This window comes from Danio rerio, chromosome 13 (assembly GCF_052040795.2).
Source record: "Danio rerio strain M-AB ecotype USA chromosome 13, GRCz13ab, whole genome shotgun sequence".
Lineage (NCBI taxonomy): Eukaryota > Metazoa > Chordata > Actinopteri > Cypriniformes > Danionidae > Danio > Danio rerio.
Window position 1 is genome coordinate 49,350,774 of NC_141033.1, and position 21,727 is coordinate 49,372,500.

The 21,727-nt window shown below is 39.2% G+C and overlaps 2 protein-coding genes and 2 long non-coding RNA genes across 5 annotated transcripts in view; 2 read left to right on the top strand and 2 right to left on the bottom strand.

Annotated features, from left to right (window-relative positions):
- LOC141377074 (uncharacterized) overlaps positions 1-3,216 on the top strand; it is a 60,822-nt gene extending 57,606 nt beyond the window's left edge. Inside the window, exon 4 of the long non-coding RNA XR_015506489.1 lies at positions 2,782-3,216. This is a non-coding gene — a long non-coding RNA (uncharacterized LOC141377074). The remainder of the gene's footprint in view (positions 1-2,781) is intronic.
- ate1 (arginyltransferase 1) overlaps positions 1-21,727 on the bottom strand; it is a gene marked incomplete at its 3' end in the record, with an annotated part of 211,311 nt that overhangs the window by 103,677 nt on the left and 85,907 nt on the right. The window contains 1 exon segment of the mRNA NM_001089468.2: positions 2,822-3,003. Within this exon segment, the coding sequence (NP_001082937.2) occupies positions 2,822-3,003 (182 nt within the window).
- slc29a1a (solute carrier family 29 member 1a) overlaps positions 1-21,727 on the bottom strand; it is a 378,565-nt gene that overhangs the window by 42,644 nt on the left and 314,194 nt on the right. The window lies entirely within an intron of this gene.
- The window catches only part of LOC147841201 (uncharacterized), a 5,670-nt gene continuing 5,194 nt past the window's right edge, over positions 21,252-21,727 (top strand). Inside the window, exon 1 of the long non-coding RNA XR_015506509.1 lies at positions 21,252-21,727. This exon is cut by the window's right edge and continues 46 nt beyond it. This is a non-coding gene — a long non-coding RNA (uncharacterized LOC147841201).

Consider the following 21,727-nt stretch of genomic DNA (forward strand, 5'->3'; position numbering starts at 1 on the left):
TTACCCAAAAACAAATCATACAGTAAATGAATAAAGGCAAGATACACACACAATTACCACCTGTCAAGCACTTTTTCTGCGGGACTCGTGAATAGGCAGTGATCTGTGTTGTTATAATGGCGTCGGTAAAAAAAGACGCACAACCAACAGGAACCAGCCAACAGTATCTGAGGTGTTCGCTAAAATGACTAAGTACAAGTGAGTGAAAGATTGAAGCAGTCCTCTGACTGCCTGGACCTGCTGTCTCGAGCCCATGGCTGCGAGTGCGTCTGTGTCTGTGTGGTCACATGATGTGCATTTTCAGAGGTTGAGAGGAAGGAGGGCTGCTCAGAAACGCTACACGCCACTGTGGATGTCAAATCATTGTCGTTCTAAAATGCCATTTAAAAACAAAGACAGTGTAAACAGGGCCTGAGTGTGTACTTTTCACGAGCGGATTTGCAACGGGGGGGAGGATCGCGATGCCGGTGTTGTCTATCGGACGAACCCTAATACGTACATAGCAGAGCTTGCAAAACTGTGTTTTATTTTGTCGACAACACGAACGTTGTCAACAGAACTCACTGGAAATCCAAAATGCTTACACACCGGCGACCTCATTGAAAGAGGAGAGGGTTTAAGCTCTGTCGACGGGTCTCCTGCTTCTGCAGTTCAACAAGCACTTCAACAAGCCTGTTTTTTTCCCGCTTGGCAAGCCAAGCTGACGTGACATGGGGGCGTGGCAGCATCGACGATTCTATTTTTTGATTCGATAATCGAAATTGAGCATAAATTTCGATCGATTTCGATTAAAAATCGGAATCGTGACACCCCTAGTGGTGACCATGGTGGGCATTTTTAATTCGGCCATCTTGGGTCCAACTGTTGTTTTTGTCAATAGGAAGAGGGTCATGCGACTCATCAAAATTCTTGTGAATTGTACAAGAAAAACAATGGTGTGCTTGGTTTTAACGTAACTTTAATCTTTCATGAGTTATTTACAAGTTTCTGACCACCTATAAAATGTGTTCAATGTGCGGCCCATTGTGTTGGATGGTCAATGCAACCCTCTTCTCCCACTCTTCACACACTGATAGCAAGACCGCAGGAGAAATGCCAGCACAGGCTTCCAGTATGCGTACAGGAAACCTAAACATATTTTAAAAAATGTTCCTGTGCTGCTTGTGTTCAAGGAAATCAAATAACTGATCGGAAAAATCTGCAGCATGAATGCTTGTAAACTTGAGCTGGTAAGTAGTGTAGCCTAGTGGTTGAAGTAGTGGCCAAAAAGCTGTAACCTCAGACAGGATTGAGCATCAAATGCCCAAGCATATTCAATTTTAAGTATTAATTAAACCACAAAAAATATTTCACTACCCTTATATGAATTTCCAAAGTGCTCATTGTGCTTCAGTCAGGCGAGTGGGCTTGACAAACCACCTGCAGAATCACTCCTAACTCTTTTACACCTGACACTTTATTTAAACTCCTTAAAATCCTGCGAGGATTCAATAATGAAAGCAACGTTCACTATAAATGTACCACATTGCTTGCTTCAACCTTAAATAACTCTTGCACAATATTAAACCGTAAATGCCTCTTTTGCACAATGTTAACCTTTAATTTCTCTCTTGCATAATATCCCGCACAACATTGTTCAGTCTCATGTAAAATCGCTTGCATAGCCTGTCTCTGTGTTTAATTAAGTATCTTATAATATACAGGGCATCCGGAAAGTATTCATAGCGCTTCACTTTTCCACATTTTGTTATGTTAAAGCCTTCTTCCAAAATGGATTAAATTATTTCCTCAAAATTCTACACACAATCCCCCATAATGACAATGTGAAAAAGAGTTTTTGAAGTTGTTGCAAATTTATAAAAAATGAAAAACCTGAAAATCACATGTACATCAGTATCCACAGCCTTTGCTCAATACTTTGTTGATGCATCTTTAGCAGCGATTACAGCCTCAAGTCTCCAGTGAATATGATGCAACAAGCTTGGCACACCTTTCTTTGGGAATTTTTGCCCATTCCTCTTTGTATGCAACAAGTCTTATTTCTTGTTGTTTGGCAGGAATACTAAACTCCTGAGGTCAATGTTATTATCCCTTTTTTATGGATTTTTGTTTTCGATTGGCTACAGAATGAACCACAGTTGTCCAACGGCTTTCCTAATTAACCCAACTTGCCTTGTTAACCTAATAAAGCCTTTAAATGTCAATTTAAGCTGAACACTAGTATCTTGCAAAATAACTAGTAAAATATTAAATACTATTACCATGGCAGGGTGGCGCAGTGGCACAGTGGGTAGAGATGTCGCCTCACAGCAAGAAGGTCACTGGTTCGAGCCTTGGCTGGGTCAGTTGGCGTTTCTGTGTGGAGTTTGCATGTTCTACACATGTTAGCGTGGGCTTCCTCCGGGTGCTCTGATTTCCCCCACAAGTCCAAAGACATGCACAATAGGTGAATTTGGTAAGCTAAATTGTCTATAATGTATGTGTGTAAATAGGAGTGTATGGGTGTTTCCCAGTGGCGGGTTGCAGCCGAAAAGGCATTTGCTGTGTAAAACATACGCTGGATAAGTTTGTGGTTCATTCCGCTGTGGCGACCCCAGATTAATAAAGGGACTTAGCCGAAATGAATGAATGATCATGGCAAAGACTAAAGAAATAAGTAATTAGAAACTAGTTATTAAACTATTATGCTTAATCTTCTCTTTGTTAAACAGCTCTTAAAAAAATATTTGTAAAAAAATATATATTAATATTTCACAAAAGGGCTAATAATTTCATTTTCAGCTGTAGGTGTAATCTATGAACAGCGGTCAAACAGACTGACCTGAGAGCAGAGTAGGTGCCCAGTGAGAGCGAGGAGAAGTCGGGGTGGTAGTACAGATACACAGAGGACACACAAGAGGGCAGGATGTCCAAAACCCCCACGGCTACTATTCTGCCATCCAACCAGTACTGCTGATGAAACGAGCCGTATCCCACATCAGGACCATCAGGAGCAGTCTCAGCCTGGGGGAACAGAAGATGGTGCATTTAATCAGACAAGACATTTACTGAGGATACCAAAAATATTTAAAAATCAAATCAAAACCAAACATAGGTCAAAGATGAAGACTTAATTTGATTTCAGTATCCAAATTAATGTGGGAAAGTTAATACTTCATAGAGTGAACTACTTTAAAGTGGGACCTATTATGCCCCTTCATACAAGGTGTAAAATAAGTCTCTGGTGTTCCTTAAAGTGTGTTTGAAAAATTTCATCTCAAAATACAACACAAATAATGTTTTATAGCTCCTTGAAACTCACTCTTTTAGGCTTTCATCCTAATTATGCCAATTTGGTGACTGTCGCTTTAAATTCAAATGAGATTGTGCTCTTTTTCAAAAGAGGGCGGAGCTCCAATTGCTTGCAAATCCCAAAGCGGACGATTCAAAACTCTAATGGCTCACAGCTGCTTCTCACTCAGGGCTGTATATGCTAATGAGGGAGAGATGGTCACTAATGGGCGGGGCTTTCCCCCTCTAATGACACGTACAATGGGAGAATGTCAATCAAAGCGTTTCTGCAGTCTGTTTTGATCAAGTGTGATTATGAAAAAACAGAATTAATAACTGTTTATCGTTAGAAGCTGCTTATATTTACACATTGCTATCCCACAACTGTGTTTAAAGCCCTTATAAAAGTGATTTTGCGTAATAGGTCCTATTTTTTAATGTTTAAAATAACTTTTTGTGATAATTAAATGTGAAATATGACAATATTAAAACCCACAAAGAATATGTAATAATACATTTACATTTATTATTGAAAAACATTAACAATTATTTAATATTCCTGCGCTACACTGTAATCCTTAAAGAGATTTTTCACATACAGACAACCTTGTTGCAACCTTCAATTTTTCCCAGGCCAGTTTCATTAGTTCGCCTTTTTAATGCTTCGAACCACATTTCGAAAGCAATATCTGACTTTCATTAGTTTACTGTCAGTAATTTTTGATTAATTATTGATTCTTTCAGATGGAAGTTATTTAAGAGTATTTTTTATCTTCAATGGAACATTTTGTTTTCAAATTTGGACAATTTAGTTTAGTTCATTTATATAAAATTTGTAAAACCATGTAGTTCTTACATTTTTTGAATGGGTGGGAGGCAACATAATTGTTTTATGTTTAATCCACATAAGTTTGTAAAAAATATTAAATTAACTTAATTGTTTTTTGCTGTATAGAACAATAGGAATTGTATAGAACCCAGCATTTTTCGTGTGTGAATATAAGGGTCATCTCACAAGAAAAGAAAAAAGTAATTTCCAAAGTCTAGAGACCAGTTTTATTTAAAAACGCTGAACTACATTTTATTGAAATATCTTGTTTTTTTGGGCGCAAGGCATCGCAAAGGTTGTTCAACATTCAATTGACACCTTATAAACGAATCTAATGAGAGATGGGTCTGAATATATCCTACAGTTCACTCTTTAAAGCTGCGTAAAACTCAGTGACTGCTCTAAAACAATAGCAAACACTGATGAATTGTACTTATTTATATAAAAATGGTTTTGGCTTTGCCATAACATGATAAACGTGTAAGATATAATAAAACAGAGGGCAGTGTTTTACTCAGCATGAAGTACACTAGTTTAAGCACACAATTAAAAAAAAAACTAATGAAAAATAAAAATGATACAAAAAAAAAAAAAACAGAGGAGTGGTGCTTGGTTTTCCACATCATGATTTGATTGAATGGTTAAAACAGATGACAGGGAGAGACCAACGACTGTAAAAAAAATAAGGACAATGCAACAGTGCCTTTTCCCATCAAACATTATGAAGATAAAACACCTCATGATGGGCACAAACTGTCACAAAAGACTGCTGAAATCAGAGCCTGGGCATGTGCAGGAGGGATAACCAGATGGAGCCAGAGGAAGGGGCTGCGGAATCAAGCTTCCCACCAAACGCTTGTACATCAAATCAACCACATCCCCCGAAACTTCTCACTTGACCGCCGATATCTGCACAATAACAAAGGCTCCCTAATATAAATATAAGCACTTACATTTAAAAACACGTAATAATATACGCTTTAAAAACTGTGTGATGTAAGCTGTTTTTAATAAAAACAACAAATTATAATAAACAACCTTTCATACACTCTAGCCTGAGTTAGACTCAGCTATGAGCAGAAAATTATTTCTCTTGTAAAGGGTTGTTGGTTTTTATTATCTTCATAGGGGTAGAAATAACACAAAAAATATGAACAATAACATGTAACAACATACATTTTTAGAAAGGTTTTTATGTTTAATGGGGTATATGCCGAAGCATGCTAATAAGACTTTTAATTTGCCAGTAACCTGGGTTAAGCGCTTCCGGCGAATTGAATGCCAATGCAAAATACGGTGCGTTTAAGTTCTGTTTTCTTTAAAACTCAGAGATCTCCACTAGCTGAGTGATATCCAATTTAAAGTGGGTCTCAGATTGTACAAGAAGCACTGCATTAAATTACATTTCCCCCGCCATGTCTTTATAATTTGAGCATTTATCTAACCCCAGTATATTCAATGGAGCTTCTGCGTTAGCCCGCCGATTCTCACGGGCGTGTGCGAGTAAACAGCTTTGTGTCTCGTTTTACGCTTGAGCAACTAAATAAAAGCTAAAGTTTATTTAACTGAATGTATTTTAACGACATTACAACAACGATGGTGTATAAGGAACCGTATAAAAATGGAACAAGTTCACAATAACAGGTCACCAGAAGTGTATCAGCATGGGAACAGCACTAGCTCAGCATATACCCTATTACCAAAACTCTATATCAGGTGACCAAAACTCAATGTCTAACCAGCATCGAAATAAGTCTCTGAGTCAATGCATGCAAAGATTTTGCACATCTTCTTGGACAAGTGTAATGCTTCCAAACAGTTTGCTGCAATTATAAAGCGCCCATGTCTGAGGTAGTTCATTATAATGCGATTTATCTTCTATGTGTGATTTGGACAGGAACCACAGGACTGATTCCTCTAATCCCCATAGACAAGAAGAAATAAAGTAGAGTGACTGCAAGTTGAAGGAAAGTAGTGGAGTAAAAGTACTGATACAGCACTTAACATTACCTCAAGTGAAATTAAAAGTACACATTAATAAAACTACTTAGTAAATTACAATTCCTGAGAAAAACTACTCAATTTGAGTGTTTGTAATTAGTTACTTTACACCACTGATGCAATGATAAGTTGTAAAAGAATACCAGAAATATGCATTATGGATATACACATATGCCACAGCCATATCACCCTGCAGCCCAAGACCGGTTACTCACTGAAGCTAAGCAGGGCTGAGCCTAGTCAGTACCTGGATGGGAGACCACTAGGGGACACTAGGTTGCTGTTGGAAGTGGTGTTAGTGAGGCCAGCAGGGGGCGCTCAACCGGTGGTCTGTGTGAGTCCTAATGCCCCAGTAAATGTGAAGGGGACACTACACTGTCAGTGGGCGCCATCTTTCGGATGAGATGTTAAACCGAGGTCCTGACTCTCTGTGGTCATTAAAAATCCCATGGCACTTCTTGTGAAAGAGCAGGGGTGTAACCCCGGTGTCCTGGCCAAAGTCCCTCTATCGGCCTTTACGATCACGGCCTTCCGTCCACCGAATTGGCTCTATCACTGTCTCTCCACTCCACCAATAGCTGGTGTGTGGTGAGTGCACTGGCGACGTTGTCCTGTGGCTGCCGTCGCATCATCCAAGTGGATGCTGCACACTGGTGGTGTTGTGGAGAGACCCCCTTTAATGATTGTGAAGCGCTTTGGGTGTATGGCCATACACAATCAGGGCTGATAGTGGAAAAAATTCCTGAGCCTGAACTTTTTTCCTTGCTGATGTTTTAATTTAAACGCATTTATTTTATGTATTCGTAGTCATACTTCCGTACGTAATATAGTCATTTGACAGTACATGTCAGTCAAATTTATTGTGGCATGCTAATGTATGCCAGTAATGTCAGTGACACATGCCAGTGTCAGTGATCTTGTGACATGTGCCAGTAGGTGTCAGTATAAGCACGTTATAAGCACATTAATCTTATAAGTCTCTTTGCTTTAATATTTAAAAATCATTAGGCAAATGACACCTGTTATCTTACATGCATATATGTTATGAGTTTTCAACATGCATTTTATTATAAATTTTTAAAGGATATTATTTAAGTTACCTTAAAATGAAAATAAGTTAAATAATAAAATAAATGAATGAATTAAAAACATAGAGAAGTCCATATTGTAGGGAACAAAGGAACTGCCAGGATGCAATAATATACAGTACAACAGATAAGTGTAACCCCTCCCATACATAAGCATGCCACAATAAATTTGACTGACATGTACTGTCAAATGACTATATTACGTACGGAAGTATGACTACGAATACATAAAATAAATGCGTTTAAATTAAAACATCGTGGAGTAGCTCAGCAAATAAACTAACTTGCGACGCGATAAATTAGGTTAAAAGTCGCGTAATGATTAAATATAGTTTTGCTCGTGTTAATTAATGTCATAAGCTTCGCCGGGTGTCGATGTCCCTGCAGTGACATGCAGCGCGACACTCTGAGTGGCACAGGTCATTACACATGCCACTAGCGAGTGACACATGACAGTGGAAAACCGGACGTGCCACCGGAAGTGTCACTACACTCAGTGGCATGTGCCAGTGTCATCTGTACGTCAGATGTCGTGTCACTCCATGTCAAAACTGCTACTGTGAATCCGCGTTCAAGCGCACACAATAAGCTAAAACTCGCCCCAAGCACCGGCAAAAACAAATAACAATGAATGTGTCGAGGAAAGAGTAAGGACATATCTTAATTATTTATTAATAAACTTATTCTGAGTCAGTGTCGCAGATCCTGACTGGCAATCTCCTCTTGGACTCGCCTTTAGAGTGAAATTCATCTTTACGGATTACTTGAAGGAGTTTTTTTGTTTTCGATTTGTTTTATTTCGTTAAGTAATAATTTAAAGCTTTCTATAAATATATTTATTATGTCTGTGAGGCATATTTTGCTTCATTTTGTTAAGCGCTCCTGTTCAAAAACCAGACGACAGAAAGCGCATAATTTTTGTTTTCTTTATTTTATAAAAACGCTGTAACGTTTTTTGATGTATTACTCGTACTTTGTGAGCAAAAATGACGGATAACTTTAAATTACTCCCACTGAAAAAATGCAAGTGATTGCTCTGGCGCCTCGATGTCCTGCAAGCTTTTTATAAGCAAACTATGCACCTAATAGCACACATTCTTTAACGTTTAAGCTACCATTGTTTTATACTTGAACTGTTTTATATCTTTTATTTTAGGCAAGTCATGATGATCTGAGAAGGCAAACTGATCAAACAGACAATGATGGTCTTCCGCTGGGCGCTGTTCGTTAAAAAAAACTTATTTTTAACGAATAAAAAATGCTCCAAACGTTTTAAATAAGCTGAATAAAAAACGAAACTAAATATAAACACTTTGCCATTAGGCTACATACAAAACTGAACTATTTTATAGCTGAAACACTAAGTTGTTTAAGGAGAAGGGGGAAATATATTTTTGTCCCGTCTATTTCTTCACCGTTATTTCGAGAATAAACCCAGCGTAAATATGGAGATGTCATTCCCAAAACATATCAGAATATGTGCCGAAAACGAAAGTTTCATACAAATTCTGAATGGATTAGCCTGGAAAGTGCACAGCACGATCCTCTTATTATCACTAAAAAGCGTCACTAATCTTAGTTCATAGAGATCTCACAAAGATCCGTTAAAATTTATAAAGCTCTCTAAATTACACAATCTTTTATTTACATGGCGTCTACACTCAAAAGATGATTCACGAGCACACAAAATGGCACTTAATAAAAACCAATCCGGCGCTTTCAGCAGTGAGTGAATTCTGACAGATCAATATCCGTGAACCTGATTTTTTTCCCCCCGCAGCCACAGTACGCCGGAAATCCGGCGTGGTGCCGGAACGCTATCACCCCTGCACAATAAATGTGCTATATAAATACACATTACATGGATTAAACAGTAAATTCTGATGTGACTTACACTTTCATATTTCCACATTAGTATGACCAAGCAAATCAACTAAAATGGCTGAAAAAAGTTTGTTTCCGTGTGTGATCCTGTGTAAAAGTGAGTCAATCAGTCCTCAAACAATCTAGGAGTCTGTGTTTGTAAGGGAACACAGGGTGTACAGTAGCTTACTAATAGTTCCCACATGTGGGCTGAGAGCTGTCTCTCTCCCTGTGTGTGTAGAGTCCATGCCAGGCACACACGAACTACAAGAGGCAATTTAATAAAAACCCTTGCACGAACAAAATCAATCTCTACACTGAAATTCTGTGCAGGAGGGTGAATTTTCACCGTGTTTAGAGTGTATGTATAAATCATGGGCGGCAGTGAAGAAAAAAAAACAACTACTGTTGAGTCTGAAGATGAAAGCACGCATTCCTTCATGTGACATGAGCGCAGTCGTGTCTGAATATACGTCTGGTGTTTTGGACAGCCGTAAAACCCCAAACCGTTACCTGCACCGGATCGTATTTCCCACTCAAACCTTCACGCTGGCTTTTTTCAATCAAGCGGTTTATCGAGGAGGGCGCTTTATTCACTCTAGTCCACCAATGAGGCGCTTCATTCACCCTAGTCCACCAATGAAACGCCAATGGTTTGGGTGGGAGGGGAACTGCAGAGCCGTAGCTGTAACGGGATCTCTCCGTGGCCCATCTGGGTCCAGTTAGACCTGCAGGAAAGCGGCTCGTTATCACAACACCAGGGGAGCGACTCGGGCCAATCCCTTCAGTATGAGAAGCTTTAGACACTGCCGTGCTGCGGTCACTCACCTCCAAATTAAAACCAACACAGAAACATCACAACTGCCACTCACTTCACAAAAAGCCTACAGTATTAGAACAAAGTGTTAACTCTAACAATAAAAGTCAAAATGCTTCAAACTATTTCCTTCTAACTATACTTTTTTTAAGGAGTTGAAACAACACAATTCTTACATTTTTGGGGGGCAACTTAATTGCTTCATGTTAAATCCACTTCAATTTGCAAAAAGGAATAACTTAATTGATTTATGTTGGGACAACATGCAGGATTTGTCTGAAACCCGGCATTTTTTTACAGTGCTTAAAGAGCCATGACACCCCCCACTTTCGGTTTAAGTCTACTTCAGAATTTTTTCAAAAGATGCTTGATTAATGGGCGTGGAGCTCCGCGAGCATCGGGCAGGAGTGGGCGTGGCCAGCAGGGGAGAACGTGAGCGAACAACTGTTGTTGTCAGTTAGCTCACAAAATGAGACAAACCGTGAGGAGACGCTTGAGTTTATAGTTCACAAAGTTAAAATGCAAAGAAAGGAACAGTGCTTTAGTGCCCTGCTACATTTGTTATTCGTAATTTCATATACACATAACCACAATTTTATATACAATATCATTATAACCACAATATCATTATAAAGATAAGTGTGTTCATGTAAACCCTATAAATGAGGACTTCTCCCTTGATCCCCGTATCCAGCAGACTCAGTGCAGCAGGTCTCCTGACCTGTCTATTTTAACCATTAGCCCTGCTGGTGATATAGAGGATTTAGGCAAACACAGCAGCACGGCGATGTGTCTGAATGTGAACGAACTCCTGATAAAAGTCAACGTCCGCCATTCTTCATTTCTCGCACTGCTCTCCCGACAAAAATGCTTGCAGCACACACACAGCTTTGCTGTATGATCGGCCCTGACAAGATTGCGGGGTAAAAACATGCAACAAACCGCGTGGATCATGGAAACAAACACATGCGAGCCTTCATGAACAGCTACTGCGTGTCGTTGGTCTGTCTCACAGCTTGCTTGAAACTGGCAGGTCTGCCTTCGGAAAGCACGTGCTCTCATGAATAATTAAGCAGACGGCTCTTCTTATAGGATAAGAAAACTCCGCTATGAATAATAATGAGAAACCGACGCGTCATCATTGCACTTGCAGTACTGCGCTAAGTCGCCGATTTTGATCCCGCCCCAAAAATCATTTTAAACCCGGAAGCTGAAATTAGCTGACAAAAGCTCAAAATTATCCAGTTTTCCCCACAATTACAGCTGACAGGTGCTAACATTGTCTTAACTGATGCTCAACACACACAAATCTGTTAATATAAAAAAAAAAAGTTCTCCAGTGTGTCCTGAACCTTTAAGAGCAAAAAAAGTGTTTAAGTGTTGTAGTACATTGGAATAAGGAGATCATAGCCCCTTTCACACAGTGATACCAGTAAATATCCGGAAAATTTCTGGAACGACCTTTACCGGTAAACTAAAAACAAAAGTGCTGTTCACACTGTCGAGAACGTTCTGAAATTTTTCCAGAAAAAGCTGTTCACACATCCATCACAAAATACTGGTAAATTCTAACATTATTAACCAGCTCTAAATAGCTGTGCTTGTATTTGTAAACATAGTAGGGATCGAGCTTTTGTTGATGGATTTACTTTTATTTAAAGTTTTAGCATTCATGCAGTGGCTTTGTCCCAGAGACATTCAAAAGCAGAACTGCAGCTAAATGTTTACACATTTGACTATATTACAAATTCTGTGGATGGAAAAGTATTGTGAACAACTTCGTGAAAACATGGAGGAACACTTTTGTATGTCGAGATGTTCATAGTATATGTGTGTGTGCTGGCGCTCACCGGAGCACTCCTTCACGTGCACACGTGTCAAGCAACTGAAGCAGAGCTTGAAGGTTAACATGCGGCGGTTTATTATCAGCATTTTATCGATGTTTATTTACACAGTTGCAATTAAGAAGAAACATAGAAATGTTATCCGACTAACATCTAAATGTGGAAAAATATTCGAAGGCTTTTATTTTGAAAAACAGCAATCTTCCTTCTGCATTCACACAGCGCAGCATTCCGGCAAATTACCGGTAATGTTACAACTTCTCTTTCCAAAAACGAATTTACCGGTATTTTCATAACGGGCCTGTTCACACATGATCCCTTTCCGGAAAATTGCTGGTAATTTTCCGGAAAGGTCTGTATGTGTGAAAGCGGCTATTGATATTATATCATACAATGAAACAATTTACTGTAAATTTAAGGTCAGTCCTGTAAAAACCAGCATCATTCAGAGTACAAACTTTGTTCCATCACTAAAATACTATACACTCTCAGAAACAAAGGTACAAATGCCTTTTCAAAAGGTACACTTTTGTACTTTACAGCTGCACATTAGTACCCTTATGGCCTGTTTCCACTGAGTGGTACGGTATGGTATGGTTTGGTACGCTTTTATGGTCGTTTCCACTGTGAAAAGGTACCAAAAAGCAAACTGTACTACTCTTTGGGTACTCTTTCCAAAGGATACTCAGCATAACAAAAGGGTAACGAAAGGTAGAGTGAAATGCTATTAAGTTACAGAGAAACATCACTTGCCCATGCACAAGCCAGGAGAATGAAAACACAGAAAGCGCCATTTTTAAACACACAGCTGAGATATTACACCGTAATAATATATACATATAATAGTGAGCCACAGTCAACCCGAGCTCAAACAAACCTTGTGGTCGTCTTGATGAACAGCTACAAAGCCAAGAACAGCAGAATCTGCTGTGTGTCCTGTTGTTGTTTAAGAGGCAGTCTAAAACCGTGAGTAGTTTCAATTTCTGCAGAGAGTGCGAAAAACCAAGGAGAAGCCAGAACAAATAATGGAGCATATGATTCTTTCAGCAACCTAAAACATGAAAAAAACTGCCATGTATAATTGTTGTCATCGCCTTTTGAACTATTATGAACACGGGAATGACGGAATTACTTTTTAACAAGATTTTTACGTGCTGATGAAGATTAAAGATGAGAGTACTAACTGTATATGTTTTGTATCGTTTATGAACCCAAACAAGGCCTAAATGTATGTTTTGGGTATTTTTTGTTTTGTAATTGTTTTTGTTTTTTTTCTTATTTTATATAATTGCAGACATTATTGTAGGCCAGGGGTGTCCACACTCAGTCCTGGAGAGTTTAGCTCCAACCCTAATCAAACACACCTGAACAAGCTAATCTAGCTCTAACTAGATATACTAGAAACTTCCAGGCAGGTGTGTTAAAGCAAGTTGGAGCTAAGATCAGCAGGACACCGGCCCTCCAGGAGCGACTTTGGACACCCCTGCTGTAGGCTATTTCGCATTATCATTGATCTGCAGCTATAATCAAATCCTGTTCATAGAAAGGATAGTATTTAACATTTATTTATACATAAGTATTTATGTGTATATAAAGCATTTGTTTAGTAAGAATTGCTTCTCATACGGTATGTGAACTTACAGTGAGAATGACCATGACTGCAACTTTGTTGAACACCACGCCTACCAAATCAAATCGAATCAAATCAGGCCTTTATTTGTCACATACACTTTCATATAGTGAAATTGAAATCTTGTTGGAAAGCAGCTAGTTTCACCCCAATGTTTTCCAATTTGCGATCTAATATTGCAGTCTAATTATGATTGAGCCTGCCCATCAGCATTTCAATCAAGCCAGCCAGCCTGGTGGGGTTTTGAGCAGCACTGACCGCTTTCAACAATCGTCGATACCCCAGGGCCCCACATAAGCCCATCAGCAGAAACCCTGTTATCAAAATTCCGAATAGGTAAATATCGTCAATATCCTCCAGAGACAGAGCAGCCAGACACACAACGCGCTATTCTCCCACCCGTCCATCACGTATCCAGCTGCAAACGTCCCCACAGGACAAGGGGGCTCTCCCGAGCCCAAACTTCTCGTCGAGAAGATGGTGTCAATCGCATTCAAAGACTAAAATCCATAATTCCTTATTTGTTTGGATAGCAGGGCACGGAGAGCCTCTGAGATAAAATAAGACGAAAACAAGAGGACCTATCAAGGAGAGATATGGGACATTTACATTTAGTCATTTAGCAGACGCTTTTATCCAAAGCGACTTACAAATGAGGACAAGGAAGCAATTTACACAACTATAAGAGCAACAATGAATAAGTGCTGTAGGCAAGTTTCAGGTATGTAAAATGTAAGAAGCAAAATATTAGTAATTTTTTTTTTTCGTAATACAGTTAGCGATAGAGTCAGAGAGGCATTTGCAGATTAGGAAGGGAGGTGGAGACTAAATAGTTGAATTTTTAGTCGTTTAGTCGTTCTGATGCAGTTAGGGAGTTCATTCCACCAACTGGGCAGATTGAATGCGAGATTTTGGGAAGGTGATTTCTTCGCTCTTTGGATGAAGTTTCTGGATGGCACATGAATCTGCAGACGTGAGAGCAGATAAGAAGGAGCAAAGCCAGAAGTCGCTTTGTAAGCAAACATCAGAGCTTTGAATTTGATGCGAGCAGCAACTGGCAGCCAGTGCAAACGGATGAGCAGCGGAGTGACATGTGCTCTTTAAGGTTCATTAAAGACCACTCGTGCTGCTGCGTTTTGAAGCAGCTGAAGAGGTTTGAAAGAGTTAGCTGGAAGCCCGGCTAGTAGAGAGTTGCAATAGTTGCAATAGGGACGAAGTGCGACCGCCTTCGAAAGGCTAAAGAAAGGGTACCATTGGTACCATTTGGCAGTGGAGAGACAAGCTTGATATAGGTTACCCATATCAAACCGTACCATACTGAACTGTACCACTAAGTGAAAACCAGGCATTAGACTACACTTTTGTACCTTTAACATTCACTTTTATACCTTTAAGGTACAGATTTGTACTTTTTAGTTATTAATATGTACCTTTATGGACCTTTTGTACCAAAGGTACCTTTTGAAAAGGTTCCACCCCAATTAATGAATTTGTACCTTTATTTCTGAGAGTATACAGGTTACAATCTCCTAAAGAAGTGTTACAATAAGTCTCTCATTTGCCCTGGCGGGACCACATTCCAGTCCGATAGGTTAGTTATTTTCATTCTGCGCGCTTGTCCAGTGGGTTGACGTTTTAAACTAGCTGTCAGCATTAAGTACACACAGCCGCTCAAGATGAAGGTGCTTTCATTGTGCTGCTAGCGGCTATGATTAAGGGCTTGCGGTGAAACTGAGAGCTTTTGGCACCACATGTGCCGGGGTTTGTTTCTGTCAGAACCAGACCGGACTCAAATCCAACGTCTGTCATGCTAACTTACCCTCCGGCAGCGGAGAGAGCCGCTAAAACAACGTTAAGCTCTCAGCACCACCTGCCAGCCGCCCATCTTTCATCCATAATGATCTAACGGTATGCTCGAGATTGCATTTTCACCCTGTTATAATGAAGCACAGCCTCCGCAGAAGTATTTCGTGGTGCAGGTTTCAGGCGTGTTTGTGTAGCCGTGACCGAAGTGCGGGAAATGGCTTCACCTTGACCCCTGGATGACCTTAGTGAACCGCCTAATGACGGCGTCTGTGCCACTGAGAAGGCAAGCAAAACAGAGATGAAGCCAACAATAAAGGCAGGGGCCCAAATCACAAACATATGGTGGCCTGTGTTGGGCTTTGTTTGGCTGTGCAGTGGCGTCCCGTTTGCAGCAGGCTGTTTGTCAGGCTGTTAACATTCCTCTTTCATTTACAATACAGTGGCTCTTCTGTGTTGGAGAAACAATGAAAGAGGTTAACGTACGCTGCAACCCAACTAGCCAAGCGCATTCTGTTGTACAGCACGCTGTATCACACTTAAAAAATGACTTTTGCTGTTTGACCAAACTATTTAAAATTTGTTGAAACAACACAATTCTTCAGTGTTTTTAGACAACCTAATTGTTTTATGTTTAATCCACTTAAGTTTGTCAAAACTATTAAGTTAAGTTAATCAATTACTGTTGGAATTGTGAAGGAATTGTGTGGAACCCTGATTTTTTTTACAGCGTTCAGTATCTTAGTACCAGTTTCACAAAAAATCAAATAAATACTATTTGGTTTGAGCTCCGGCTGGCTGAGTTGGCGTTTCTGTGTGGAGTTTATATGTTCTGTAATTTAATTAACACTTTTTATTTATCAAGTTTAAGAGTCTCTTAAACATGTATGTTTATTTTATTATAAAGAGCTCAGATATTTTGTTTAAATGTTTTTGTTTTTGAGGGTAAATTAAAATAAAGTGGTTAAATAAAAAAAATCCTAACATTCCCAAATGTATTGTTAAAAATATTAAATAATTATCGATATCGGATGATATGAAGCAAGATACTGTGATAGTGTTTTTATCAGAACACTACGGGGTGGTATGACGCCGCCGACTGCTTCTGTTCCTTTTAGCGCTACCAGCTTACTGCTTACCTCCGTACAGACAACATTTCTGGCGTTTGCCCAGTGGTTCGCTGTATATGTCGGGGATGCAGAGTTGACCGCAATGACGGAGTTCGAGTCCGGCAAAGAATGGTTCCAGAAACCAGGTCAAACAAAAGCAAAATAAATAAATAAAATAAATAAACATCAGGCTGAAAACGTAAAAATCACATGAACGCAACGGCTTTTTTTTCTATATTGCTTTTAAAAACACTATCGGTTGGGGTAAGGGACAGGGGTGGGGCGTTCAGTCCAACGCAATCTCACAGCAATTTGTAACTTTTTGATTTAGTGGCTAATTTATATGAATTGGTATGATCTAATTCGCACAATTTAGTACGATTTGCTCATCACCCTACGACGCTTGGGATTAGGGGTGGGGTTGGGTGCCACGCCTCCTTTTTAAAATCGTACATTTTAGTACAACTGAACTCGTACATATTTGTACGAACTGGCCACTAAACTGACAAAACGTAAAAATGCTTGCGTTTCCTAGTGAGATCAGGCTGGTCAGTCAGTCGACAGCAAGCTGGCCCAATATCAAAAAGCCTACACAGTGCCCTCTGGTGGATTCGCAAAAATAAAAACTGTGAGATACCTCCAGTTATATAGAAATGTAAACCTGGCTATGTATCAGCAATGAGTCTGGGTTGCACAAACACACACATATAATTTTCTTATATGCATAATATAAAATAATAATCATGCTATAGTTATCTTTAATCATTTTAAATATTCTTCTACAACGACTTAATAATTAAAATGTCATATGTTAATAATTTAATCTTATGAATATATTTAAATATTTCCTTTTTTCTTACACATAAATGGAGACAATTATCACAAATCATGACAATATTTTCTTCTTAATTTATTCCTCCAGCACCCTCTTGTAGTCCCTACACCCCAATTTGAAAGCCCATTATACAGCACCATATAGCACATTTATGCAAATAAGAAGTCATTATGTGCCTGGATTCACCCTGTAACTTATTCCGGAGCTGTAACACAGATATTCACAATCTGACTTTCTGAGTATAACGCAACAGAAAATCAAAAACCCCATTATATTATATTACATCCCATTTATTGACTACAGTGATTATTCCCGCAGAGCATTAAATGTCAAAGCATCATTCCTCAAACACGGACCCTGGAGAAGAACTGAGAACGCTGCAGGACTCAAATGTTATTCGAGTCACACAGGCACTCTAAACACACAGCGCTCATTAGACGCAGCGCTCAGCGATGGCTCATTTAACCCCGCATGGAAACAGCAGCGCTCCATTACGACTGCCATTTTTCTCAGAGCCGGAACTCACGGCATGGCACGGCACGCTCCTGTCCCGAAAACAGCTCCCTCTGCGACCCAGATGCATCGCCTGAGCTCTGATTACATTACTGGAAACGGTTTATTAATGTGCTAATGATTTCATGGTGTGCAATTCTTCAAAAGAGAATGTCTAAATGTGGAGTGGAACGCAGGCATGGAGTCTCGATAAGAGAGTGTCTGGTGCATATGGAGAGGAGAGAGTGTAGCCTACAAGTGGTTTGTCTTAAATGTATTATATATAGATATTACTTGTTTAACAAACCCGCTCCAGATTGTAGAGGCAGATTACAGAGTGTAAGCTTTATATTTATTATAATGATAATATCATGGGATAATTTCTACCTATATACTGTAAACAATAATATACACTGACAATCAAACAAACAAACAAACTGAGAAAAAGACTATAATAATTCAGCTTTTTTTATTTCTTTTATCATTATTATCATGGGATTAATGTTTACCTTGTTGATCCCAGTTGTAAGAGCAACAAATAATAACTTGACTTTTAGTTGACCATTTGAAAAAGTGGCAGAAAGTCAATTTTTCTGATGAATCATCTGTTGAACTGCATCCCAATCATCACATATACTGCAGAAAACCTACAGGAACCTGCATGGATTCTCAAGATTCCAAGATTCTCATGGAAATCAGTGAAGTTTGGTGAAGGAAAAATCATGGTTTAGGGTTACATTCAGGATGAGGGCGAGCGAGAGATCTGCAGGGTGGATGGCAACATCAACAGAATGAGGTATCAAGACATTTGTGCTGCCCATTACATTACAAACCACAGGAGAGAGCCAATTCTTCAGCAGGATAGCACTCCTTCTCATACTTCAGCCTTCACATCAAAGCTCCTGAGAGAAAAGAAGGTCAAGGTGCTTCAGGATTGGTCAGCCCAGTCACCAGAGATGAACATTATTGAGCATGTATGGGGTAAGATGAAGGAGGCATTGAAGATTAATCAAAAGAATCTTCATGAACTCTGGGAGTCCTGCAAAAATGCTTTCTTTGCCATTCCAGACACTTCTGATACCAAATGATCAAGGAAAAGTCGAGTTATTATTTGTTGTTCCTAAAACTTGAATAGGCAACAAGACTTTTGTCAGGTAGTGTATATACTGTATATATATTTTCTCTTTTGTAAGTTTTTCTAATGAACTCTAGATCAGCAGTTGCCAAAAGGGGGGTCCCGGCCCACAAGGGGGCCTCAGCAAGCTTTGTGGGAGGTTTTGTTATATTTAAAAACATAAAATAAAATTAGCATTGGACATTATGGACAATGAGGAGAACGATCATGTTCCGTTAGTTCATTTTATCCCCTGACTGACAAAAAAAATTTAAAATTTGTAATTAGTACTCTACAAAAAAAGACGGTCTCACTGATTCGCCTTCAGCAGCTAATAGTAATGACCCAAGCATACTAGACCCAGGTGAGGAAGCTTCAAACATTTCGGGTCACAGCGCTAGCAATACTGGAAACGCCAAGATAGTTACCTGAACTATGGTTTTATTTTATTTTTCAAGCAAAGAGCCCCTGACCCAGCCACAGTGCATAATCTGCACCAAAGTTCTTGATAGAAAATGCATGAGACCAACTCATAATAAGGCATTTGCAGACGACTCATCTCGACCACTTTGGTCCCATATGCACCCGAAATTTTATCTATGCGACCTAAAAATATATTTGGAAGAATTTGTGCGGGTGCATACATTTTCACTGTTTTCACGGCAAAATCCTCACCGCGTGCGCGGATTTAGGAGACATTTATGCAGAAAGCATCTTTGCACCTAAAATGCCAAAGAGGAACAGATTAAAACAGTTGTTATGTGAAATAAAAGCAGTAATGCTTGCCCCGCCTTTGTGCTCTTCTTATTGGCCCACTGCTCTAGAACTGAACACTTATGGATTGGTTAATATCAGCTGTCAATCACTCAGTCAATGTCTTCTGCCTTCAAATGACAGGAGCTACAACCGCGAAAATGTGAAGCGCTGAAGATGAGAGAATGAAAATAACACTGACAGATTTTGTTTTAGAAACCACCTACAGTTACTAATAATGGCACATCTTATTAGCAGGGCCAGACAGAATCTAATATATTAAAACCTTAATATATTAAATAAAAAGTAATAAATTACTGAATAAAAACTGAATAAATTCAGATTTACACATTTACTTAAGTAAATATTTAATATTTACACATTAATAAAAAAAGAATTAATAATGGGCTAAAAATCTGCAGAAATCTGCGGAATTATGCGGAAAATCTGTGGAATTCTGCGCTCTCAGATTGGGCCTACTTATTAGTGATCAAGTGCTAAATGTTAAATCCACCATTTACACTTTTCCAAGAGTAGATAAAAGACTTCCAGTGGCTTCAAGTCTGCTATGAAAATAACTGAAGCCATTCACTGTAAAGTCTGTGGGACGAGGTTTGCAGGTAACAGCGTTTGACACTGAATCTACACATTTTAAGCGTGAGAGGTGCTGTATAACCCTTCATTTAATCTTCGCAATGCTGTCAGCCGTGCATGCGACAGCTATATGTAAAATTTAACCCAGCTCATGAGAAGATTGTTATTGCTATTAAGATGTAAATAATAGGTTATATATATCAATATAAATGTGGGGCGGAGCGATAGATCGCGATGCTGGCTCAGCATCGTAAAGTTTATCAGCCATCGGCGATGGAAGATGGCATCATCTATCAGCACAACCCCAATGCAGATGACTGATGTGTTTGGCAGCAGGCCAAATTTAACACCCCAGAATGAGTGCTTATAAATTCAGAAAATTAGTATTCATTTATGCTAATTATCATTTTTAATTCAATTTTTAAATCAATAATTGTAACTTTTATTTAAGTTATCGTTTACTAAAATAACCTTGACTGAGGCAGACATTTAAACTAGCCATTCCTTGACACGGGAGGTAGAGACTAAAGGAAAGCAATAGCATAAATGTTGTGCATGCATGTGGAAAAAAAAAAAAAAACAGGGGTATGAGGCAAAGGCAGGGTTTGAGGTCTATAAAATCCTGACGACTAATTACACAACACCACTGTTAACGAGCGTTTCCCCTCAGGACAGACATCGCAGGTCAATAAAAAGACATTTAAAACGACAAACAGAAACAGACACACAAATGCAACACAGGCGTGCATGAGGAGAAGGGCAAGGCGGTGACGCAAAACACGCTGCCACGCACGCCATGTGACACACACGTGAACAAACACAAACAAACACGCCTAGATAAATACAACCAGGTGAATGAGCCGAATTCACGCTAATGGCATATCTAGTTAGGTTGGTTTGCTTTTGACTTTGAAGGCGAAGTTTAAATAATGTTATTGTTCATGCATCTTTAGCGAGCGGATACACTACATGTGGTTCAGGGGTCGATGATAATTAAGTCTTTAAGATTTTTGCATGCAGAACTCTTTATCAGCACACACACATAATATGCTTGATCAGTTTCAACACATCTGACCAGAGATGATGTACAGTTGAATTGGAATTGTTCGCCCTCATGTGAACTTTCTTTTCAGATATTTAACAAATGATGTTTAACTGAGAAAGGAATTTTTCAGAGTATTTACTATAATATTTTTTTTGTTTTATTTTGGCTGGAATGAAAGCATTTTTTATTTTTTAACCATTTTAAGGTCAATATTATTAGCTCCCTTAAGGTATATTTTTGTTATACAATGACTTGCCTAATTACTAGTAATTGGTCTTTCATGAACGATTCGTTCATTTTGAATGAATCTTCAATATGACTCGGGAACTACGAGTCCTCTCAGGGAGTGATTCGTTCATCCCCGCGTGCGCACATTTGTGCATGTGGTATCGTTCATTTCAAGACTTTTGAGTCATTTATCGCGGAAAGGCAGAAGCCTTATGCGTTTAGAGCCAGAAAAAGAATTGATCCGTTCATCTCTCGAGTCCTCTATCTGGTCATTCGTTTCTTACGGGCCAATCATACACATTTAGAGCTGGAAAAAGAATTGAACCGTTCATCTCTCGAGTCCTCGGGTTTGAGTCATTCTGTCACGTGATGAACGAACGACTCCAGAACCAGAAGACTTGAAAGGTGAACT